General features: G+C 46.7%; 1 protein-coding gene across 3 annotated transcripts in view; it reads left to right on the forward strand.

The window, feature by feature from the left end:
- The window catches only part of OPN4 (opsin 4), an 803,364-nt gene that overhangs the window by 362,104 nt on the left and 415,016 nt on the right, over positions 1 to 26,244 (forward strand). For 2 of the 3 annotated variants that reach the window (XM_069610769.1, XM_069610767.1), the window contains exons 3-4: positions 14,085 to 14,218; positions 16,301 to 16,504. In XM_069610769.1, the coding sequence (XP_069466870.1) occupies positions 14,085 to 14,218; positions 16,301 to 16,504 (338 nt within the window). The remainder of the gene's footprint in view (positions 1 to 14,084; positions 14,219 to 16,300; positions 16,505 to 26,244) is intronic. The other variant, XM_069610768.1, reaches the window with a different exon arrangement.

Here is a 26,244-nt window from a genome sequence, read left to right on the forward strand (position 1 = left end):
GGTTCCGAGTCCGCTCTCGTTCAATGGGGACTTACCAGTCTATTCCGACCTTCGCGGGACCGGTAAGTCCCCATTGAAAAAGCCATTCCCCATTCCCATTTCAGCCCCCATAGGGCTCAATGGGAAGGGGGAAGGTGCTAATAACGGTACCGCAAATTGTGGTACCGTTATTAGCTCTGAAGTCCCTTAACGGGCCCCGTCCATAACACCTGGTAAAACCAGGCGTTAAGGACGGGACCCGCTAAGCGACCTCTGAATAGGGCGCAAAGGTATTACTGGCACCGATGTCCTTAATGGTGCCAGGTATCCCTTTGCACCCTAGTCGGAATAAGGCCCATTGTGTTTTCTTTCTCTCTTCTAAATCTTGCCTCTCTGGCATATCCTTCTCTATTAGTAACCTCCTCTCTGTTTACCATTGTCTGTCTTCTCTTCCTTCACTGTCTTTCATCATCTCCTGCCACGAACGCTGCTATCCACCACGCGTTTGAGATCAGCTTTTCAGGAAACCAAAGATGCTACCTTCCAGCCGTCCATAACAGCAACACAGCCTACAGCATCTGATTAGCAGAGCTGCATGGAAGGCAGATGGGATGACGGGTTCTCAGACCCCACTCTTTTCCTGATCTTATCAGGCCCAAAAATCACGGTCCTGAAGAAGATGATAAATAATAATCATCGAAACCGGTCGACCCCTTTTTAAAAACCAAAGGATATCTCAAGAAATCAATTGGGATACCCCTCTGAAAAAAGACCAAAAACAACATCTTGTTGTGGAGGAAGTATTCCCCCAGAAAAACCGCTGTATTATGGACTCCTGTACTAAACACCAATCAAAGTGGCAAAGCACTAAGTGAAACATATCACAAAGGCAATACTGAACCACAATCCTGCAAGAAGCCAGACAAAAACAAAATAAAACCACCTGAAAGGAGAACGTAACAACGGATGGGCCTAAAAAAATCCCATTTTTACTTCCACTTTATTTATCAATCACAAGAGTGATCCAATACTTGGGGCACACACACGTTTTACAAAGGTCAATAAAGAAAAAAGGTCCCATGACCTATGAAATAGTTCCTCTCAGAAATGTGGCCTCAAGCCCCACCAAGACACTAATCTCCGTCCTTACTCCCAAAAGGGCAGAAGATCCGTTCACCCTACCCCTAAGGATAGCAGCCCACATATGTTATGAGGGCTAATCCAGAAGAAAAGATACTTTGAGGCCACACATTAAATGGTATATGAATAATCTCTAGTTTCCACGCTGAAAAAGTGGACCCCACGAAGTGTTCTTGTGTGTTAGAAAAATTCATCTCCTCACACTACTTTATTGAGACGCAGATGAATGTGTCATCCATAGCTTCTATCCCCCCCTCCACCCCTCAGTTCAATACTGCACAGGTGAGAAACATTACTCACTAACACAACCATATAGCCCTTATCCCAGGCAGGTACAGCAGGAGATGGACACGGTCCAAGCTGAAGATGGCACGAGTCACCAAATTAATATGACAATGCATGTGCATGCATAAGACATGAAGCAAATATGCACTTAACATGAAGAATGCGAATACTAGGTAATAGCTAAGCAGCAATGTGCTCGCCTTGGAAACAAGACAACACAGAGCAAAACAGGCTCGATCCCTGGCTCTGCGATTAGAAACCTCTGGGTATTAAGCGCATTATAAATACGCAACTAAGACATATTTCTGTAACAGCACCTTGATGCACCCCGGGCTGTGTGAGCGTTTAAAAAATGCAAAATAAATAAATAGGTAATATAAGCATTTATACATGTAGAATATTAACATAGCATCCATGGTGGCCACCAGGGGGCGCGCAGGTGATGGCAGCCTGAGCGTTGCTCTACCGCCGTACTCGGGCCGTTGAAAGGGATTGAACCCCCCCCCGGATCCCTCCCGCGGCAACACAGTGCTGGATCGGCTGCTGGACCCCCGTGTGCCCCTTTTGAGCGAAAGAGCGGACTCTGGGGGCATCGGGAAGCCGGAGAACGGACCTCATGGCCCAAAGCGACAGAGCGAAGGGAGGGCCCGGAGGGGTGATCCCTCGACCGCGGACCCGCAGCGTGGGCGTTGCCCGGCAAGGTGGGGGATTACCATCGGAGTGCTGGGCCCACGCGGAGAGCCCTCCGCCCATCAACGTGGAAAGACACGGAGACCTGGGACATCGGTCCTGAAGCAGGAAGAGGACGCGGACGAACAGAAGCGCCACGGACGGGGATCCTGCAGCGGTAGAGCCTGGGTGTGTGTTCCACATACCCCCCCCCTGGCGAAGAGAGCTGGTGGCGGCGGAACAAACCTGGGGCCGGAGATGAGGCTACGCCCGGGGAAGAGAGGGTGGCCCTCTGCCCCCCTCTTGTGAAAGGCCCACAAGCCCGTGCCCGAGGAAGAGACAGACGACGGCGATAGAGGTCAAGGACCCAGAGGGCTTCCACCCCACGACCCCTCCACCCGAGAAATTATCTGGCGCTCACTTCTGGTAGGTGGAGGCCCCTGCGTTAGGCCGCAGGGCATGTGACCGCCTGCAGTCGCCCAGGACTTTGGCCCCCACACAGTTCTGGTGGGGTGTGTGCCTGCCTAAAGGTCTCCTCCCGCTGAGCGAAAGAGCGGACTCTGGGGGCATCGGGAAGCCGGAGAACGGACCTCACGGCCCAAAGCCACGGAGCGAAGGGAGGGCCCGGAGGGGTGATCCCTCGACCGTGGACCCGCAGTGTGGGCGTTGCCCGGCAAGGCGGGGGATTCCCATCGGAGTGCTGGGCCCACGCGGAGAGCCCTCCGCCCATCAACGTGGGAAGACACGGAGACCTGGGACATCGATCCTGAAGCAGGAAGAGGACACGGATGAACAGAAGCGCCACGGACGGGGATCCCGCTGCGGTAGAGCCTGAGTGTGTGTTCCACAAACCCCCCCCCCGGCAAAGAGAGCTGGTGGCGGCGGGACGAACCTGGGGCCGGAGATGAGGCTACGCCCGGGGAAGATAGGGTGGCCCCCTGCCCCCCTCTTGTGAAAGGCCCACAAGCCCGTGCCCGAGGAAGAGACAGACGACGGCGATAGAGGTCAAGGATCCGGAGGGCTTCCACCCCACGACCCCTCCACCCGAGAAATTATCTGCCGCTCACTTCTGGTAGGTGGAGGCCCCTGCGTTAGGCCGCAGGGCGTGTGCCCGCCTGCAGTCCCCCAGGACTTTACAGGACCCGGGTATGAGGCCCCCACACGGTTCTGGTGGGGCGTGTGCCTGCCTAAAGGTCTCCTCCCGCTGCGCGAACCCATCCACTAGGACCCGGGGGGCAATGCCCCCGTCCCGGAGCCGGTGGGGGACAGCGAAGCAGGAACGGGAAATGCCTGTATGAACTGGCGGGAGACCCTGCAAACCTTTCGCTACGAGGGGGCTGGTGACAAAAACGAGAACCCCACAAACCACGGGAGCATGGCCCATTCGGAAGCCCCGACGCACTCCGCAGCAGCTATGGAGAGAGGATTCGCATCCATACTTCAGGAGATACGGGATATGCGATCAGACATTGCGCAGAAACTGGAAAAAATGGACAACAGGGTGGACAAGGTGGAGGACAGGCTCTTGCAAGTGGAGACCTATCAGTCGTCCTCAGCTACACAGGAGGTGCAAATGGAGATGCAGCTGGCGGCCCTGGAAAAGAGAGACGAGGAAAGGGCCAGGCAAATGGACGACTACGAAAATAGGGAAAGGAGGAACAATCTCAGATTTTTTGGGGTTCCCGATGTGGAGGGGGAAACGGAGAGAGACTTAACCCGTGTGGTGCGAGACATAATCACCCTCCTATTCGCTGAAGAGATGACCACGGAGCTGACATTTGATCGTGTGCACAGAGCCGGCGGTAGGGCAGGGGGCCCCCGCTTGATCCTTGCACGATTTCACTATTATATGGACAAGGCAAAGGTCCTGGAGGAGGTAAGGAAAGCGGGGGTGATTTCCTACAACAACGCAGAGATCTCAATATTTCAAGACCTTTCAGCCTACACCTTGGCGAAGCGGAGATTGTGCCGCCCCCTCACGCAACTGTTGAAGGACAAAGGGGTGCGCTACAGATGGGGGTACCCATTCTCCCAGACTTTTGAATACATGGGCCAATGGACATCGTTAATCACAGAAGAGGATATAAAAGGGGCCATTCAGGATTACGTGACGGAGTCTACTCCCAGAAGAGGCCCGGTGGGCCCGGCAGTGATCGGGGAGGGGACCTCGGACCGTCCTGCGTCCAGGAGGAGGAAAACCGGCTCGAGAAAATACAGGAAGCTAAACACCCCACCGTCCGGGAGGGAGGGGGTGCGCAATGACTCAGAGGACTGAGGATCGGGGCGACCCGTCCGCTTGAGGGACGGGACCCGACACAATGATGGTCTGGATGAACAGAGATTCCCCCAGGACATCAAGTAAGATGGGGGCGACAGTGGGGAAGAAACAGGGGGGGGGCTTATAACGAAGAGCTTGGATGTGAGTGCCCGGTCAGGAAGGGCAGTCTGGTGGTCTGGCCTAATGCCAGGTATGGCGGAACTAATTGGCTGGACGCCGGGGAGGGGGGAGGGGGTGACAAAGTTATTTGGGGGTTTCTGGTTGGGGAAGGGGTTCGGGGACGAGTTGGGGAAAGGTTCAAATAATGTCCTAACAATGAGACTAAGGGAGCGAAAAGGGAATAGTGATGCTAGGCAGGTGCCCAACAGATCTGGCGACTTAGATTATGGCTGACTGCCAACCGGCCCTGGGAGTGGGCACCCTGAATGTGCGGGGCATGAACACCCCCACCAAGAGGTCCCTGGTTTGCCGAGAATTCGGGAGGGCTAAGCTGGACCTGTTGTTTTTGCAAGAAACACACTGGGCGCGGGGGAAGGAACCCAAAAATGAGAGGGGGGGCATAGGGGTGGTTTTCCATGCATCCCACAAGGGGAAGAAAAGAGGGGTGGCCATCCTGGTTGCCAGGGATGTCCGCTTCACTAGCGAAGCCACCCTACAGGACCCTGAGGGCCGTTTTCTGTTGGTGAGGGGCACCTTACAAGGATCCCCCCTGACCCTGGCTGTGGTGTACGGTCCGAATGACGGCCAGGCCCAATTATGGGAGGGAGTAAAGGAGAAGCTCAAGCTATTTGTACGGGGCATGTTGGTAGTAGGGGGATATTTCAATATTGTGCTGGACCCATCTTTGGATAGGAAGCGGGTGGGCCCCCAGAACCCCAGACCCGCGGATGAGTCCACGGCGCGCACCTTCCGGAGGGTGAACGAAGAGCTGGGCCTGGTAGACTCAATTCCCACCCCCAGAACAGGAATCCCCTCTTTTTCATACTACTCGGCCATCCATGCCTCGTTTTCAAGGATAGACTACATTTTGGTGGACGCAACCCTTCGCCCCTATGTGGCAGGCTACAGGGTCGATCCCGTACCCTGGTCGGACCATGATATGACCATGACCATGGGGGTTACAATATCGGGGGGATGGCGGAAAGAACGCAGAGGCCAGTGGAAATGCAACGATGCCCTACTAAAGGACGAGGTCCACGCCCAAGAGATTGCAGACTCCATAACAGAAGTTTTTAAACTAAACGACAATGGGGAAGTGGGCACACACGCTCTGGGACGCCTTTAAGGCGACTCTAGGGGGTGTTCTTATCCAAAAGGGTGCATCGGCAAAAAGGGTGAGAGAGGCTCAGGAGAAGACCCTGTGGGAAAAAATTGCCCCACTTCAGCCGGGGGGCTCCCCGGACCGAGAGCCGGAACGCGACCGTGTGGCCGCCCTGGAGGATTACAGGCTCCAGCTGAAGGACTTACTCCTCCACAAAACGGAGAGAAGTCTTCAGATGGTCAAGCAAAAGTACTATGAGAAAGGGGACAAAGCGGACAGGATCCTGGCCTGGAAGCTGAGGGAGGTCCAGAGGAGCAAAATGGTGAAGGAAGTGAGGGACGCTCCGGGAACTCTGGGTTGCGAGTCTTCCCACATTGGAGAAGCCTTTCGCTGATATTATGAGACCCTGTACTCATCCGAATATGATGGGGATCTGCTCTGATAGAAGATTTCTTGAACTCAATCCAACTCCCTGCTTTGTCTAGGGAGATGTCCGAGGGTCTGGAAGGGCCAGTGACCGAGGAAGAGGTAGACAAGTCGATAAGCGGGATGAAAGTGGGAAACACCCCCGGGGATGACGGGTTTTCCGTTTATTTTTACAAAAGATTCCGATCCTCTTTAATCCCCTACCTAGTGAAAGTCATCAACTCCGTGCTAGAGGGGGAAACTCTCCCCGATTCCATGATGGGGGCTATCATCGCGATGTTACCCAAGGAGGGGAGGGACCTTGCAGAGTGTGCATTTTACTGCCCCATATCACTGCTAAACATTGACGTTAAGATTCTGGCCAAGGTGGTGGGGAGGCGGATAGAGGGTATATTGCCAAAGTTAGTCCATGGGGATCAGGTGGGCTTCATCAGGGGAAGGCAGGGTTCGGACAACATACGCAAGACCATAGACCTATTCCACTTCGCGCAACGGTCGGAGCTCAACGCAAGTGTCCTCTCCTTAGATTCGGAGAAAGCGTTCGACAGGGTCGAATGGCGGTACATGGATCTCCTCCTGAGGAAGATGGGTTTCGGGACCCACATCATGAGCTGGGTAACGGCATTTTACAGAGCTCCCACGGCAAGGGTCCAAGTGAATGGGGAGTTGACCGATGCCTTCCCCCTCTCTCGAGGGACAAGACAGGGGTGTCCCCTCTCCCCCCTGATATACGTCCTCACGATAGAAGCTCTGGCCATAGCGATCAGATCACATCCAGGAATTAAGGGGATCAGCAGGGGAGAGGTGGAATTTAAACTCTCCCTATTTGCAGATGACATCCTGGTTTACCTGGTAGACGGTGTCCAGTCAACTCGTCTAAAAAAAACTGGTCGACTGCAATTTGGTCGACGCAATTTGGTCGAAAACCAAATGGTCGAATTTTTTTTTTATTTATATATTTATTTTTTGTATTTTCGTTTAGTTAAAAAAGGGGTTTTTAGAGAAAAAAAGGGGGTTGGGGGGGCCCCCCAAAAAAAAAAAAGGGTTAAAATAAAAAATACAAAAAATTCGACCATTTGGTTTTCGATCAAATTGGTTCGACCATTTGTCTGGTCGACCAATTTTTTTCGACCAAATGACTCGCAACCCTGGTAGACCCTAGCTCCTCACTTCCCCCTCTGTTGGACCTGGTGACCGAGTTTGGATGCTTCTCGGGCCTGAAAGTCAACGCCTCGAAATCGGTCCTGCTCCCTATGAGACTCGGTGCTAGACCCCTTAAACAGGCTTCACGGGATTGAAATGGGGAAGGCCGAAATACGATATCTGGGGGTTCTCCTCACACGGGACCTAACTAAACTGGCTACTGCGAACTACGACCCCATAATAACAGGGATCACATCGGATCTGAGGAGGTGGGGCGGGATGATACTCTCCTGGTATGGCAGGATGACGGCGGTTAAAATGAACGTACTGCCACGGCTCCTATACCTTTTTACCGCCCTTCCGACCAATGTCCCAGAGCAGGCTTTCAGGGCTCTACGGAATGCTATCCAGGACTTTATATGGCAGGGGAAAACCCCGAGAACCAGTAAGACCACACTGACGTTGCCAAGGGAGGAGGGAGGGTTTGGGTTGCCGGACTTCCATTTGTACTTCCGCGCCGCCCAGCTCCGAGTGATATTGGAACACATGAAGGAAGGAATGGGGACGTACTGGTCATACCTGGAGGATATGGACACACACCCCCTGAAGGTCTGCGACCTTGTGTGGGCTCCACGAAGAACAATCCCGAGTCATTTGAAAACCCACCCGACCTTGGGGGTTCTCTGGGTCATTTGGAAGGAAGGGCCTCAGACAGCGTTCCTCACTACATGGCTGTCCCCGATGACCTCCCTCTGGGGCCACCCCCTCAACCTGGGTAATAAGGGGTTTAGGTCATCCCAAACCTGGTCAGACAAGGGATTGGAGTGGGCAGGGCAGATGTTCGGGGAGTGTGAATTCCTGCCTTATGAGGAACTAAGGGACACGCTCGGCCAGGGATCCCTAACCATCATTGAGTACCTCCGCCTAAGGGGCATTCTATATGATCAGTCGTGTGGCCCCAATCTGAGTAGACAGCTAATCCCCTTTGAGAAGTTCATAGATACGGCGACCTCGAGGAAGGGGGTGGTATCTTCCATGTATAAAATCCTCAATACGTACGACCTCCAGGGAAGGAGAAACTTTCGCAAGTTCTGGAATGACCTGGCGGGAGAGGAGATTTCAGAGGACTCCTGGTCCAGAATATTCAAAATTGCCTTCCATGGGAATCTATTTACTGCCGATATGGAACACAACTTTAAGGTACTGCAGGGGTGGCATAGGGACCCAGTGGAATTATCAAAGATGTTCCCGGCAGTGTCCCCGTTGTGCCCGAGGGGATGTGGTCAAGCAGGCTCCAGGAGCCATATGTGGTGGCACTGTCCAAAGGTTTAAGTGTACTGGGGGTCAGTGAGGGACTGGATGGCGGAAGTGATAGAGAAACACTTACCTCTAAATCCCCTGACGATGCTACCGGGCCTCCCCCCGGAGGAAACGGAAGTACACCGATACCCAAGGATGTGGGAGACAATGCTGCGGGCGGGTAGAGTAGCCCTTGCACAAAAATGGAAAAGCCTGGAGCCCCCTTCTAAGGAAGATTGGATGAAAAAAGTAAAAAACATGTTTGTGATGGACAAACTGACTGCCATGGTGAACAATGACATAGGCTCATTCCTCACGAACTGGTACGGAGTACAACAATCCTGGGGATGGGAGGTCCATTGAATCCTGGGTGGGGAGCTCGGTCCCAACGGGGCAAACCAGGCTGAGAGCTGTGCAAAAAAATACAGGGAGGCCCGGTACCCGGGGCATGGCGGCTTCAGGCCTGTCGGAGTCATGGGCACTAGCTGCATCACACCCGAAGAGAGGGAGAGTATGATAAAAGTCTCCCGGAACACCAGACTTGGTTTGGACATGGGGTCAGGGGGGTGGGTACAAGTTGGGGTGGTGGGGTAGGGGGGAGGAGGTGGTTTGGGGAATGTTTAAACACTGTTTTGTAAACCTGAATAAAAACATAGCATCCATGAGACATGAAGAATATTAACATAAGCAATATACAAACTGAATGCAACATGAACGACATGCAAATATAGCTCAGTAACATAAAAACGCATCAGTAATGGGAAGCCATCTTTTCCAAAATTGAATCCACAATATGCTTCTAAGCAAACGAAAGGCATCAAGGCTTCACAAGAACTCAAAATGCTGAAATCATAGAAATACAGATCCTGGCAGAGCTCAGGCAGGAACTGGCAACCACAGCCAAGGTTACAGCGAATTAAGGGAGGGTCAGAACGTTGCAGTGAAATCACAAGATAGCAATTCCGAGGATGCAAAAAGGATACTCCCAGATTAATTAAGGTTTTATAAGAGAACAACCAGCATGTGTAAGCCAGTTGCAGGACAGCTATAAGCCAAAATACTCCATGAAGAATAACTCAAGGGTGTCCCCAGTGGCAAGAGAAAACATAATATTTGCATCAATATTAGCTAAATTCCCAATAAATGAAGGGTGAAATAATTCCAAACATGGTACAATCATACGTGACCCATACTTGGAGAACACAGTCTATCCTTTTGCAATGAACACAGATAACACACCTGCCTTACCCCTTACATGTATCCCCAGACATGAAATGCCACACACAGCCAAATACAAGGAAATCGCCCTGGCTCGTGGCCTAGAAATGGGGGATGGTCTCTTCCCACTCCTTTCTGTCTCATGTCTTGATAACCTGTCAGTTGTCCAAGGTTGGTTAGTAAAAAAGCCAGCCAACAAAAATCTGTAATGTTAGGCCACCCATGAAGTATGGTTCCAGCCAATTACATATTGTGGAAATTATGTATTTTTACTGTTATCATTTTAGAAGTGGTCACAGGAGGAGCCATCAGACAAGTGTTACCTAATGAGAAATGTAACCCATATCGAATGTTTTGGTAATCACCACTATTAGCCAATCCCTGTACCCCATATGTTTTTGGTAACTAAGATTACTGTATGATGGCAGTTATGACAAATGTTGAATATATGAAACGTTGTTTTTGATGAGCATATCGAGAGCGCCAAGAATTCTATGCTGTCTCTGCTTTATTTTGATGATAATAAAGCTGGGTTGTGTCTTGCACTTTGTCTGTTTCCGTTATTGAGTCTGTTTGAACTGGTTCCAGAACCTCTGTGTAATCTGGGACTTCCCAGGTCATTTTAACAACTTCTTCCATCTTCTCTATTACACAGACAGCGTCTCTCTCTCTTTCTCTTTCTCTCTCTCTGTCTCCGTCTCTCTTTCTGTCCCTCTCCCTCCCAACCTCCTGCCTCTTGCATACTCTTCAACATCAGTATCGGAAAGCTCTTTTTGCATCCTCATACAAGCCCTGCCATGAGCTCTCTCAACTACCTCTTTAATTTGCACTCTCATCACTGGCTTCCATTTTCTCACATCTGTCTATGCCTCTATCTGGCCATTCTCTATTACACCTTCACCATGTCTGTCCTCGTTTCACTGTTTTCTCTCCCCCAGTCTATATGTAATCTCCTCTAATATCTGCACATTGCTCCTAGCTCTGTCCCATTCATTCTCCCTTCCATTTCTATCCTACTCTCACTTTTATCTCTCTCAGTCTACATTTCCATCCACTCTCCTTGCACTAATATCTCCCCATGTCTATCTCTCACCTCGACCTCTGTCTCTGATACTATCCACTTTATGCCACCCAGTTCCTTTTGACCATATACTACTCATTGTCATACTCTCGCCTATGTCCCTACAGTTCATTAGCACCCTTTCAACATTTCTCATTTCTCACTCACCTCATTGTACTGTCACTGGTGTAGCACAGGACCCTGTGTCAAGGAGGGCAGTGTTAACAGAACTATGCCATTAAAAATCACTCAGTCTTTAAAAAATAGGTGTGCATGATGGAGCTTGACACTCTGCTGCCCAACAGCATTGTTGCCCACTGGTTGGGAGTTAACCGAGAGTCTACCGGGACACCCTGCCTGACATGTTCCAGAGGTCTGCTGTCATTCTTTCCACCCAGGCTGAAAGAAGGCCTCCAAAGGAGCAGTGTATGAGTTTGAACATAAGTTAAAACAGGACAAATGTTCATATGCATATGCTTAAATGTATGTATGTGTGTATGTCTGTAAGATTTTGAATGTGTATGTGTGCATGTATACGTTTGTGTAAGTGAGTGTGAGACTGACTTTGTGTGTAAGCATGTATTTGCGTGACTGTGCACGAGCAATGCATGCATGCGTTTGGCAGTGGGGTACTGCCTGCATCAGGAAAGTTACTTTGACAATTCTGGCTCATTTTGGGTGATTTACAATGACTCTTACTGGAATAAATTGTGTCTGCAGTTTTGTGAACGTGATTTACAGTGACCATACTGGCATGGAGTGTGGCTAAAGTTTCATAAAAGTGATTTGTATTGTCCATATTGTGGCTGCACATTCATTAAGGTAATTTACAGTGACCATACTGACATAGATTGTGGCTGCAGCTTCCTAAACATGATTTACAGTGATCATACTGGCATAGATTGTGCCTGCATCATAATCAAAAGGGTTTACTCTGAGTTACCATGATCATACCGTGGGCACAACTTCATGAAAGTGATTTATAGTGAGAAAGTGACTAAAGTGCATATACAGGTCACAGCTTCATTAAGTGATTCGCAGTGGCAATGCTGGCATATATGGTGGGCACAGCAACATGAAAGTGACTTTCAATGGCCATTCCAGACTATGTTGTGAGAACAGGTTCATGAAAATGCTGTAAAAAGCTCCAGTGTAAACTTGGTGAAATGGAATCTACTGGATCTTTCATTCGTTACCCTAGAGAACCAATTGTACACTGTATGGCTTTTAAAAAAAAGATTTCTCTGAAATTGTGCCCAAAATACACCATTTCAACACATTCTTTTAAATTCTTCATCGGGGAGAACCCTGAGCATCCCAGTATTACGTAGGACTCCCTCACTATGATTGGTGCTAATTGTTAAGACTTGTTAATGCCCATCTACTAAAAATAGACACCCTCTGCCACTAACCCTGAATTGGTTACAATGTCAGAGCCACCTCAGGGGCCACCCGCCTCTCTGCCGGCAAAAGCTGTCTCTGCCACCAGCATTAGCTTAATAATGCTACTGCCACCTACAGTGTCAGCTGGTATATTTGTGTGCCAGGGGCCAGATGTCACTCCCCTGCGCTATGTGAAAAACGTAAGGTTTGATTCTAAAATGTACTTACATCTTTCACTTGGTACAGCACGTGGTGCGCCCGTGCGGCACATGATCATCATGTTCATTTCTCATGGATAGTGGCCCAGTTGACCTGAAAGTTTGAGTTGAGGGCCTACACTTTTTCAAGGAGATTCGGGGTAATACCAAGGTTTAAAATGTGTTCACATTCTCTTATCATACTCTCTCTATCCCTTTCCATTCTATCAGTCCCTTTTCTGCTTAGCTTCGTCGGTTTCCGTCCTTCCCATAATTCCCAGCTTTGTTATTGCATCGATTTCACCACTCGCTCTTGATTTTCTTGCTGCTTTTTCTTTTTTCTATTTCTATCTCATTTGCCAACCCATCAGTTTACTTACTTCATATACACAAATTATTTTTCTTTCAGAAAACCCTTTTTCCACCTCTGTGGCCTCCTTGCTGTCCATATTTCCTTCCCTCATCTCTCTCCCTCTTTTTCTGTGTACTGCCCACACGTTCAAGACCCCTTTCTACTGTGAACTTAAATTCAATGGGTGTTCATTCTCATTTATTTTCTTTTTTTTATTCTCCTCCCTTCCTTTTGTATTTTGTGTTCAATCCTACGCTCTCCTTTGATCTTTCTGCATTGCCTTGTGCTTTCTACTTATGTAACACTTACATCACCCCCGCTCATTATTTGACATTACTGCGTTCTTGCTCACTTTCTGACATCATTTCCTCCTTTCATTTCATTTCCTGTTTTCATGTTATTTCCCTTCCCTTCTCCCGTCAATAACCTCATAATTTCTATCTTTCCACCCCTCTTTTCCACGCTGGCCTCCTGCTGCTCTTCCAATTCCTCCCCCTTCTTCTGGCCCCTTGCCCCTGATGCTGGTTTTAATTATGATGGAACCTCATTAGCCCTTCTGTACTTTTCCCTGACACTGTGGTGCCTGCCCCTTTAAGACCACACACGCGGCAGAGTGACACAACGCTGCCGCGTACGCACATAATAAACAGGGAGTGCCATTGATCGCTAGTGCAACCGTGGAGCCTGGACAGAGAGCATCGTGTCTCGTGTGCTCTGTATGCTGGGGGGGGGGGGGGGCTCACGGGGCCGGAGGGGCACGCCGGCAACTGTTAACAGACACCAGGTACAGATTAAGCACCAGCTCCTGCAGCGCCCTTCCCTCTCCATATCCAGAACCATAGCCCACTATTCCTGCCCCTAGAAGCAGTGAACCGACCAACTAGACTCCAAAAGCGCTGGTGTCTGCCTGCTTTGCCCACCTCAAGAAAGGGCACTGCCCCACTGCACGATGATAAATAAAAACATAGCACTTCCCTCTATCTTAGTTCCCCCAAACTGCACGCTGAGGAAAAGGTGGAAGTTTGGGGGTAATTGTCTAGTGCAATGTAAAATCGTTACTTTTCCTTGTTTCAATATATTGGTGTGCCGCAATGTTGTCATGTCGCTTTCTTACTCCGAGTCAAAATGACTTGTAGAGACGGTGCACTCACTCACTCACTCACTCACTCACTCACTCACTCACTCACTCACTCACTCACTCACGACTTTTGCAACTTATAAAATGTAACATTTCATCCGTGCTGATTGCGGCCCAGAATTACACTTGTTTGCATCCAACCAGCATCATCTTTGTCGGCCCCTGTTTGCACTGATCCTTGGAATGGGCCAGACCCTGCACTGTTTGCCCGCGGCTCTTAACATTGGCGCTGTTTCTTCTCGTCCTCTTGCTCCAGAAGTCGGACCCTCCGGACCCCTGCAAACATGTTCATCATTAACCTTGCAATCACCGACTTCATGATGTCCGTCACGCAGGCTCCGATTTTCTTCACCACCAGCCTTCACAAGCGCTGGATTTTCGGGGAAAAGGGTGCGTATTCAAAAACCCAGAATGACCGTTGTCACTGAGCACTTCCGCTGTAATCTGAACAAGGCGTAAGAACCTCCTGGTATTCATACTGAACTCACCAATGTCATTTCATTTATGTTATTGCTCAGACCTGGCTCGAGAGCAGCAGAGCGGTGCACAGAGTGTGGATAGACAGCACTTGGGCTGCCATCTTTCAACAGTAGCACAGTACTGGGAGTTGAGGTCTGTGTGTCCGCATGGTCCTCCACTGGAATTAGACCTTGGTCAGGGGCAAAGTTGTGTATACATGATTTGCACTGATACTCTGTGGGTCATCTTCCTAACATATGCACACATAAGTGTAAGTGGAATTCTTCTACACTTGTGTTACTGACTCCTAATGTATTGTGGGTTAACACAAATGAATACGTGAGGGGGGAGCAGCAGCCAATCAGGATGCTTGGAACGCTGGCTGAATCTCATGAAACAAACCTGCATTCCAAGCTATCTCACCCTGCCTCCACCCAGAGGCCATCTTCTTTCTATCTCCCGATGTGCCCCCCCCCCCTTTCCTATGTCCCCCACTCACTTCTAGGTGTTCTGGCATCTTCCCACTGCTCCTGACAAGGCCCCTGGTCGCCATGGAAATGGAAGAGGAGCTCCACACGGCTTCCATTTCCATGGCTGCCATGTGGGGTGAGTATTTCTTTGAAACAGCATGCGATCCATTCTTTCAAGCAAAACAAATGCTTTCAGCGCCTCAGACGCAAAACGGGGGTGCTAAGAGCAATAATCGCCCGCCCACAGGCTTCTCCAGCCAGTGATGCAGAGGTTTCGGGGTGGAGGAGGCTGCGAGTGCTTATTGCTTATATATCGTAAACTGGCTTGCTGTGTAATATCAGAATGCCGATTCAGTGCTGGCAAGTCAATAGCTGTGAAAGGGTTGCGTGGAGGATGCAAGAAAGACAGCGGTACCTCTCTGCATGCTGGCTGCCTTTACAGTTCTTGTCATCCAAAAAGTGGCGTGACAAGTATTCGACCCGAGTGATGAAGGCAAGATTAAGGCAATTTATTCACAAGTCTCATAGCTTATAAGATAGCTCAGTGGGTTGAGCGCTCGCTACTGCGATCTGAGCGTGATCTGTAGATGGCAGGTTCGAATCCCGGCCAAGCCAACTCAGCCTTTCATCCTTCCGCTGTTGATAAATGAATACCAATTTCGGTTGGAAAATAGCACATTATTATATAATAGTGGACCGCAGGCCCCTTTACAGCACTAAACAACAAAATGGAGAGGTCATGCGGACTCGGAGTTACTCAAGGGAACCAGCGATACAATGGCCGCGCCCTTGGGAGACTGAACTGTAATCTTTATTTATGACCTGTTTTATGGCATTCACCTTCAAAGATAAGTTTATTTCAGAATAAACATTGTTTAAATAAATTACATGAATACAAATAATTTCAAGTCATTATATAAAAAGCATACATCTTTTTAATGCAAATCTATGTCTATCTGTCGCCATACATACAGAGCACGTCCAAATCAAATAAGACATTGTCTATCAAACAGGAGATGAAGCATTATGTATCTAATCGTCATACATACAGAACATATTATGACAATCCATTTGTATAAAGCATGTCACACCTTCCGCTCGAGATGTGGCTATATTTTCTGAGTTCCTGAAACTTCTTTACTGAACCTCATATTTCGTTTTCATAGTAGCCAGTAAAATGGTGTTGTTTTCATACAGATATCTATGGAACCTATGACATTGATGTACAGATTGTGTAATGTGTTTCTTAAAATACATTTAATGAGGAGAAATGCAGAAACACTAGATAAAGGAGTATGTCTGATCTGTTGCATAAAATACGTTTCATTCTAGTAAACGTCCTTAAATTAGTTGTACTTATTTAATTTTTACCTATTGAAATTCAAGGTCTCCTCTGCCATCTTTTGGTAACTTCCCCCTCACAAATGACACGCATTCAGTCATTATGTTACTAAAACCTTATATTTGTCTTGATCTATTTCACGTGCTGTCGGTTGTGACTTTTCTAATGCACTCTTGTTCACTGTCGGTTGTGTCTTCCAAGGTTGCGAGCTCTACGCCTTCTGCGGAGCCCTCTTTGGAATCACGTCTATGATTACGCTGATGGTGATCGCCGTGGACCGCTACTTCGTGATCACGCGCCCACTGGCCTCCATTGGCGTGATGTCCAGGAAGAGGGCAGTGCTGATTCTCGTGGGCGTCTGGCTTTACTCGTTGTCCTGGAGTTTGCCACCTTTCTTTGGCTGGAGTAAGTTTTAGGAACTGCGATGCACAAGTAAAGTGGGTGTGTGCCTGTGTGACCAATGCCATAAAAGATGGCGATTCAGGAGAGCGCTGGCCAATAGTCAAGTCTAAAGCGAAAAAGATAGTTCAGTAGCTTTATTACCAATTTCAAATATCTCAATATATTGTTTTGCAGAAACTTAGCTGTCACCAGTTTGTTGCATTATGCCTGACGTGATGAAACGGGTACGTGGTGTGCCTGTCACTAGGCAGAGATGAAATTAACTACTCTTTCATTTTGTGAACTGTCCTGTTTTATTTCATCTCCAATATCCTGGCATCCTTTTCTCCCTCTGTATCCCTCTCAAGTACCTGCCTACCCCTCTTGTCTCTTGGTCTCTTGCTATTCCAGCACTAATGTTTACGTCACTTGTACCCATAACTTTAAGGCACCCCAGTATTTGAAAGTTCACCATGGAACATGGGAACTTCCAGAGAGTGGAAGAGGTGTGAACCTTTAATGGCTGATCCAGTCCTCCATGGGGGCATTAAAGGACAAAGGGGCGTAATCAATACACAAACACTTGACTGTCACTGGTCACCGCAGAGTGATGCTATACGGAAAACCAATGTTTTGTTCAAATGGCCCTGCCCCCTTTTTCTCCTGGAGTAGAAGAGGTTTTCAGCTGCAGTGCAGATGTTTCAGTTATTGGAGGATGGACTGGAAGATTAAACGTGGGACCAAAGGTCTTCTTTTGCTTTGGTGGACGGAGCTCTGGCCTGAATGTTACACACAGATACTCCTTGAGCTATGTAATTGGGATGGACATTAAAGACCTCCCTTTCACTAGAATAGCTCTTTAGTAGGCACGTTAACACCCTGAGCTATCTTACATGGAATGGCATCTGAATGTACCTATTTTAAAAAATATATATTTCTATATTTTTTCATATTACATTTAACCGAACTTTGTTAAAAGATCTATTTCTCTCCCTTTCATGCTAGATGTATTTTCGTGTGAATAAAAAACTCAGGTGAGTCTTTACTGTACGGTACTTTGAGAAACCAAAGGTATCTCAGCCGCTAGTTCTCATGGACTTGTTATCCAGGTGGCCAGGACACGGCCATCGCTTTTGGATGCAGGTAGTGGGGGTGGATCATTGTGGGAAGATCACCTGAGTGAGGGTCTTTGGGGTGTGGGGCAAGAAGTGGTATTCATCCATATTTATTTTATCAAACCCATCCTATGTTTTACACAAACACTGGGCCGAGGAAGAGGATGACGGAGAATAACAACACTGACTTGCACACATCATACTGGCCATGTCCCGCTAACCGGGTCAGGCAAAGTCAGGCACTTAATCCTAAGTGCATACACCGGGTACCAATTAGCACTCCTCACATGAATAAAAGGCAGAAACCAAAGACACACTCTGAGCAGGGTGGAATACGAGAACAAGCCGAACTCCCGGGACGAAGCGTACCTACTGGAGAAGAACAACAGACCAAGCGACGAGAGCAGCGGGCCAAAAACCCCAAGGCTTCCCTATTGGAGGTTGCTGCCTCCAACATGCCACAAATGAGGCATGCAGAGGGTCAGATCCCACAAGTGAAGATTGCATTGTATTTCAATGATGCCAGCGACCCTCACCAGTGAACAGCAGAGTTGGAGAGGTGAGATCAAGCCTGTGGTACTAACCTTGACCCGGAAATTGGAAAACACCAAACAAGAAAGAAACACATGCATCCAGGGAGTTGACAAGTGACCTGAGAGACCGGTCTGTGCCAAAGTGAATGAAGTAGCAACATCATATCAGAAGTGAAGCTGCATAAGTGTGGATGAGAAGCGAGGAAGGGTCGACCTGTGAATTAACTTCGATGTAAAGAACAGCTGGGAAATCAGTGATACTAAGTAACGGAGAAAGGAAGTAACCCACTCGAAAGTCTCTGTGAAAGGTAATTTGCTTAAAGCGAGAAAGCGAATGAACGAAGTGGTCCTGCAGTGGTCTGACAAATAAGCCACGCACATTTGAAAGTCTTCGAAATCCGAAATGGGTCCAAGCACGACAGAAAGAGACCCGAGCCCCCCTTGAAACTTGCATTGAACTTTATCCTTGGAGATCCCAGCCTGACAGAGGGAGAGATAAAAGAATTGTATAATGAAAGGTCTGAGCCCGGCAGAGGGGATCTTTTGGGAACGTTTTGGATAAGACATTTTTTTGGAAGAAAGAGAAAGAGTCTCTAGCATGGAAGGCCAGGCGGTCCTCGATCCGCAGCTTTTTGAACTATACATATTTTGTTGAAAACTGAGCCAGAGTGTGTCACCCTGCCTACTAGTATCGCCTTACTCCCTGAGGCCTAACTTGGACAGGAGAGCTGGCTCAACCACATTATCATTTGAACACTGATTATCCTTTTGTAGACATTTTTCCGAACAAGAGATAGGGCAGGCATAAGGTTTTTGTTAGCATAGGCCATTTTGATTTGACAGACTCCACTAGGATTGCGTTATTGATTATTTGATGGTCGAGACTACTCCCATCTTAGTTATAAGGCAGAATAGGAGTTTTTCCAATCCCAACCAGTTAAATAAAGGTTTTACAAATTGTACCCATTGTGCCGGTCTCTGCTTGTGATACCATGCCTCTCCTACAGTACATAGGCCACAGCCCTTATAAAATATTCCCTTGTTCCTTATGCTTCTTAGGCCACTTGCCCAAATACATCTGGCTCTCTAACCTGTCCTTGTGTCACTCCTTCATTTATGCTAGTGCTGAATTCTTCTTGATTCCCATCCTGATTGTATGTGAGCACATAGTGCGATGGAGGCAGCAGGAATTTTAGTTGACTAGACATGGGCTCCTATTCAGCTATTACCCTGCATCCACGTCAATACAGTACCAAAGAGTGTAGGTCTCAGGCTGAAATTGGCACCAAGCTGACTTAGCATTTTCACTTTTTCTCAGAGGCTCTTAAAATTGACTAGTCATGTATACTATTTATAAAGAAATGTAAATAAAATGTATGCGACCCACATAGCTGGTTGTAAGGTGAACCAAACCACAAGAAAGAAACAGCCAGCATTTAATAACAATATACATAATTAAAAAATAAAAGTATTATTACTCAGCCTTAAATCAGATAACAATGATTTCAAGAAATATAAAACAAATACATTACATTTTTCACTTTAAGTTGTGTAAGTGCATTATGTGTCATTTTCAATCCCTTAAAGTGGATTAACTAATCTTTTTATTGTGTTCTGGCAAAACACTTTCATTGCTTTTTTCTTTTGTGCTCTGTTAGTGTTCTCGTTTTCAAGAACAAATTTGCATTTTTTGCCGGGACATTATTACATTAAACATGCAGGGGACACCCATGCAACCCCCAACGCCTTTTATTTTCAAGAGGAGTGGGGGTTTTAACCCTCGCTCCCTTTGACCCCATATCTTTGGTCACCATATATAATGTTGCCACAACATTTTCCCGCCAACATATGTATGGCGACCATATTTATGGGGATATTACCTGATAACACTTCATGTTGGTATCTGAGAGAGACAGAACTGAGAAAATATCCAGAGCAGTGGTTGAAGTGCATGAAAAGAAGTAGTGGAAGTATGTTCCCTACTGGCCTGCCCCGCCCTGCTCCCCAGACAATCCATCACCATGCCCCCCCCACACACAATACAAACCCCCAAACACGTGAACCTGCGGTTTAATGAAACGTTCAGTGCAGTGCACTGAAAGTGGAAGTTTCAACTTCTTCCTACACTTTTATTTTAAAACAAAACCACTCTGGAATGTTGTTTAAAATAAAAAAAAAGGTATGGGAACAGTAAAGCGTAATTAAACAATGTAGACGAGCTCCCAACCGCTGCCGCCCACTTCGACCACTGATCCCGAGACTTGAAATCAAAATCCTGAAAAGTCTTACAGGGACAGATTTTTTTAAAAAGGGGTATCAGCAACATAGACAAATTAGACTTCCTGACCACCTGAAGAAACGTTTTTAGTTTTGGCTAAAAGTTGAAGAAGTCAACTTGGCCAAAATATTCCTATGAACTGTGTGGTTTCATCTTCATACAAGGCTTCAGCAGAGTTCGGTTCGAGGCTTATTTCCTATAGAACATTGATCACATCAGGGATTTGTCTTTCTCTTACAAGAGTGTCACACACTCCCTGATTGAAGGACTACTCCTTTCACTCCATGTATAACACTACTTTGTGTACCTCCTCCCACTCCCAGCCCCATACTTGGAAAAACACAGGCATAGCTATACAAAGCAATCAGGGTTGCCAGATGGGACATTGTTCTGCACAGGTGAGCTATCATTATATCATAAGTGACTGTCTGACTGTTTGGGACTACTTTTTACCAGAGGCGAGATAGTGTTAATTACTCTTTCTTGAGAGGTGGGTAACGGGCAAAGGTCTGCAATAGGGGTGCAGGGTTAGGGGAGGTTCAGTGGAAAGGGGCAAAATAAGGCAGATTTGTCATGAAACAGGGCAGGCTGTCCAGCAGCATCAACACTTTTAAAGTTAGCTCCTGCTGTTTTAGGTTTGTTCTGCTGCATATATATAATTATATATATATATATATATATAATTGGTTATTTATAATACGCTTAATAGCCAGAGGTTTCTAAGTGCGTACACATCGTCTTGCTTCCAAGGCGAGCATGTTGCCCCTGAGCTATCCTCCTGAGAATGCATGGGATGATTTATCCATTACCTCATGACAGCCATCTGAGCAATGGGTGTAGAAGCTTTCCTTTTCGTTAACAGAACTTCTCAGTCGAGAGGCATTCACAGAAGTGTGTGTGTCTGTGTGGAAAGGAATGTATTTATTTATAAGTAATGTTGAATATGGAAAGTGCTCTTTTTCACATAGTGTGAACATATGTTTTTAGCAAGTAAACACTTCGAGTCTTTAATTCCTACTTTCAGATAATACTGCACATGTGCAAAGTTGTCAAATTGTTTAATGTTCGATAGATTGAATCCTTCAGTCTTGGTTTTTGCTTTGCATCCTGGGATTAGAAGTGCATTATTTCTAATTGTTCAAGTTGCAAATAGAAAAGAAGGGATTGATGGGCTCCCTGCGTTTTTTCTGAAACACATATGCTCCATTTCTACCCTTGGCTCAAGAGAAAATAAATACTTCATACATTACATTTCATGTTTACATGTCTGCAGATGTACCTGTTCCCTTGTAGCGAAAATATATTTGCACACAGGAAAGGCAGATTGACCAATGAAAATCTGCCTTTCCCGGGTGCAATTGTGCTTTCACCACTCGCATGTGCAGCATAAAATGGAAAAGGGACTAGGTCCCTTTTAGCATGACGGTGGCCATTTTGGAACATATTTTGTATGGCCGCCGTCATCCAAAAAGGGACCTTGTCCCTTTTCCATTTTAATGGCAGTGGACATTTTTGTTTTCTCCGATGGGATATGAGCTCATGCTGAGCTGATCTCCAGTGGGACAAGAAAAAAGAAAGAAAACCGTCCACACCACAGTAAATCCTGGGGTGCGACTAGCTTTCATCCCCTTAGTGGGAAGCTGACATGGGTGGTAACAGGGCACAGCCCTACACGAGTATCCTCGCTTCGCTCGAGCCTATCTTGGCAAGGGTTTGCGGGCCATTAGCAGCCATGTCAGCCCCCTGCAGCAGGGGTTAAAGCTATATTATGCCCACAACATTGATGTTGATTGATTAACATGCTGCGGGGGTAGATTCCTTAATACGGGCAACAGAGATTTTGATAAAACAGTTTTGGCACTCAACACCATATAGACTGCTGGAGAAATGAGTGACAGAACATTAAATTGTATCAAATAATGATTAATGTGATTTAACCAAGGAATTCTTTTCCAACCTTCAACCTGAATAAAGGCCTTTAAAATGTACTGTGTCAAGGACGCACTAGGATTTGCCCATATATGAAGCCATAATAAGAGAGGGGCCAGAAGCCAGTGATATTCCACAAGCCCTAATTCAGAGTGTATCAAAACCATACATTTTAAGATCTGTGTTCCTGTTTTCCCATGTCCTTTACCTAACTCTAACTTTGCCCACATAGTGATTTGGGTATAGTGCCGGTGCCAGGAGAGGATTGGGTGGCTAAAATCGTGGCATGCCTCCTTTGCATCCTGGTGCCCCCATGCATCTTCCTAGCGTGGTTTCAAAAATATACATAGGCAACTAAACTGGCGCCGTAGCCCCCTCTCTGAGCTGAGTCCTGTCACACAGGCTCTGCTCGCTGCAGCTCACTGCTTGCTAAACAACCGAGTGCAGTACCCCACCAGGGCTGCATGTGTTATTACTTAGGCTGGAGGCTGACTGTGGCAGATGTTGGGTTTTACTTATTCTGGTCTTTCCCTGATAGTGTGTGTGGGCTTGGAGTGTGGAATGTAGAGTGTTGGCTGTAGAATGTTTTGGTGTGAAGCTGCTCTAATTCCACAGAGAGTCAGTTGAGATCTGAAGCCTAAGAGTAGGGGGACCGGTGGATGCTTCTATCCTATGAACTTATCCTGTATTATTCCTAATGTACTTACCTGTGTTCCTACAAACTTTCTAAACCTACCTAAACTGAACAAGGCTCCTGAGTGGTTATTTATAACCTCAAACCCACAATTATAACAGCAGACTTCCTGATTTTTTCTGGCCCCGACCATTAGAAAAGATTGATAACTAAATGAATGGTAATTTTTTTTTAAATAAAATGTGCTTGTAGGTTTCTGTGCGTATGTTTGTGTGCACGAGTTTGAATAAGGATGCATGTATCTGCTTGACTGAAGGAGCAAGTGTGGGTGTGTAAGTCTGTGTATAGGTGTGTATTTTATATTGGAAAGACTCGCATATATTGTGGGAACAGCCATGATGACAATGTAAAATGATCCTGTGTAATGTTGGTAACTTGGCATCTATTGGATTGTACAGTTAGGTCTTTTTAATCTATCTTTAGGAAAATGTGTGCTGACAAATGCACCATTTTAGTTTATAACCTTACAAGGAATGTTAACCAGAGACTGCCTTAAGGTTCCCTCTGTGCACTCACATTCGCACTACTTTGAGCAAAATATGAATTCCCCTCCTCTGAATATGTTTACCTTCTTTTACTGACCTTGAATCATTTACAATGCTGGTTCCCCTGCACCCAGGAGACTCACACAAACAATGGCAGCAAATGTAGTCTCTGCCACTTAGTGGGAAGGACACTACAGTGTCAACTGCATACATCCTAAGATGAGACTGCTCATAGGACGAGAAGCGGAGTCTCATCAGTCACACATTCCCCCTAAAATATCGGATAAGAGGTAAGGCAGCATGCTGCAGAATACCTCTCAAATATCCTTTAGTGTTCCGTGCTTTCTATACGTTAGTGCGTATGCCATTTCTTCTGGATGGTTGCATGCTGTGTCGTGCATGCTGACACTTCCTGGCTGCACAGTAAACACCGTGGTCACTTGGCAAAGCCTTGCTGTGGGCTTCATAGCTTCACACTTCTGCCCCCAAACTCACTTGCTCACCCAGTACAAACATTATCATAGATTGACACATTCTCACATTCATTTATTCATCTCTAAATGCGTAGTCAATAATCCATTCGTCCATATCACACGCATACATTTGTCACCCAATACACCCTCACACTACCACCTGTCCTTAAACGTTCATTCATCAATCCACCTTCAAAATCTTTCATTTATCCCTCTGGCATCAAACCCTTACACATTCAACTATCCTTAATCATTCCTTGACACATCCTCTCCCCCTCTCATTCATCAGCCCCCCTAGTGATATTCATTCATTCACCTCTTCTGCACCCTCTCCCCACTCTCTATATGCTTCCTCCTTGAAGTATCCCCCATTCCCCTAAGTGTACATGAACTCAGACAATATTTTCACCATTTAACAGCAACATTATTGGCTTTGTCAATGCTTGTTTTAAGGAAGACTTGCCCTCTATTTCATGCCTAGACCTCTTCATCGAATACATTGTCTTCGTACTGTGTGGAAGAATCCTTATATTGCCCTATTTGTACTTTGTGTTGCAATCCATTCCACTGCAGGCGGCCATGATTGGGGATGGTGCTGGAACAAGCACTATAGTTGCAGTCACAATCGCTGTAACAGAACAGGATGAACAGGGGTATACATTGGTATCACGAACTACATTATATGGTTACTAATACATGTTCTAAGCAGGAAGCTATCAACCTTTACTACTGTGATTATTCAGCATCCTCACCTCAAGGTTGAATAGAGCAGGGTACATATTTGCTATGATCAGTAATTAAAGATTAAATAGCCCCTCGTTTTTCAATGTTCATGTTTACCCATTGTCGAACGTGGTGTGCTTCTTGTGTATGAATTGTTTCTTGTATGCAGATTGAACACTGTTCCTCATCAGATATTTGCTGGATCTGTGATTTGCCTTATCAAGCTTTAAGCTCTGATACAATTCTATGTACAATTCATCCAAACAAACACAGACATCTGTAAGGAAATGGCTCATCACCGCCCAGCCAGATGACTACAAACCCTTTCAAATAAAACTCATCATGTGCCCAAAATGCTTCTAAACACCGTAATAGCGCTCAATGGGATGTCTTATGGAGTGCCCTTTCCCCAGAACTAACACCTGCTAAGCACATATCTGGTGCATCTGTTTTATCCTGAAGGTCAGCAGACCACAAACCACCCTCCTCCCTAATGTCCCTCCTCCATGAGACAGAACATAGAGTGGCTTATTTACCAATCCGAGCAAAAGGTGGTGTGCTTCAAGGTACAAACCCCACAAATCAAAAGCAGATGTGCCCCCCAGAGGTCCCTGGTAATTCTGGTGTTTTTCCTTCTGCCTGCAAGCACAATTTCAAGTGGACTCTTTTTAGATGCTTAACCTCTTACTCTAAATGGCCAACATAATGAACCAAGAACAAAATACTTTAGAAATATTCTTAAAAGATGCAAATAGAAATGAGGTATTGTGTGGGCTGTTGAATCCTCACCCTCCCAAAAATGCACATGGATTTGAGGCATTAAGGGGCCAGTGAGACCTTCACCCTCTTAACAATAATCTGTACATGAAAACAGATTAGAGAGCTATGTGCTGATGAGACCTCACACTCTTTGCTGGTCAACCCAAGTGCTCCCTCTGTTATCCTACCAGTGAGTCTGTCAGGTAAATACTTTAAGTGACCAAAATCCCACATGGGACTCTAACTTAGCCAATCCACAGGCATTCTCCCACTGGGCTGGTCGACTTTAAGAAGGCTTTGCGGCAAACTATTCAGAATGTCTGTATTTGTATCGTATTCAAACCCCAAGTAGACTTCTCATGTCAATCTCCAGTCAACTTCACCTGAGGAACCAACGCGGTGAACCTATTGACCAGTCAATCTGTTTTTGGCCCTGTCAGTGATCACTCCTACATCTGATTCCCAAAAAAGACCCCCATACAAGTAAAATGTGAGGTCTTTCCCCATAGTAACTTATTATACACCAGATGGAACAAATGAATGTTTACAAAATACTCAAAAATACTTTTTCACCACATGCTCAATTTTTGACTCAACACATGCGACACATTTACAAAAACTTTCCATCACGTTCACACCTTAAAGCCAACAGAAATACATAGAATTAATAGATGTAACTTAAGTGTGCTCCTAAATGTTCCTAAGATAACTTAGAGGTTTTCTGAATTACACAGCCACAGCAGTGGCTGTGTAGTTATAGTTAAGTGGCTTTTCC

Source organism: Ambystoma mexicanum, chromosome 8, assembly GCF_040938575.1.
Source record: "Ambystoma mexicanum isolate Mex_15411 chromosome 8, UKY_AmexF1_1, whole genome shotgun sequence".
NCBI lineage: Eukaryota > Metazoa > Chordata > Amphibia > Caudata > Ambystomatidae > Ambystoma > Ambystoma mexicanum.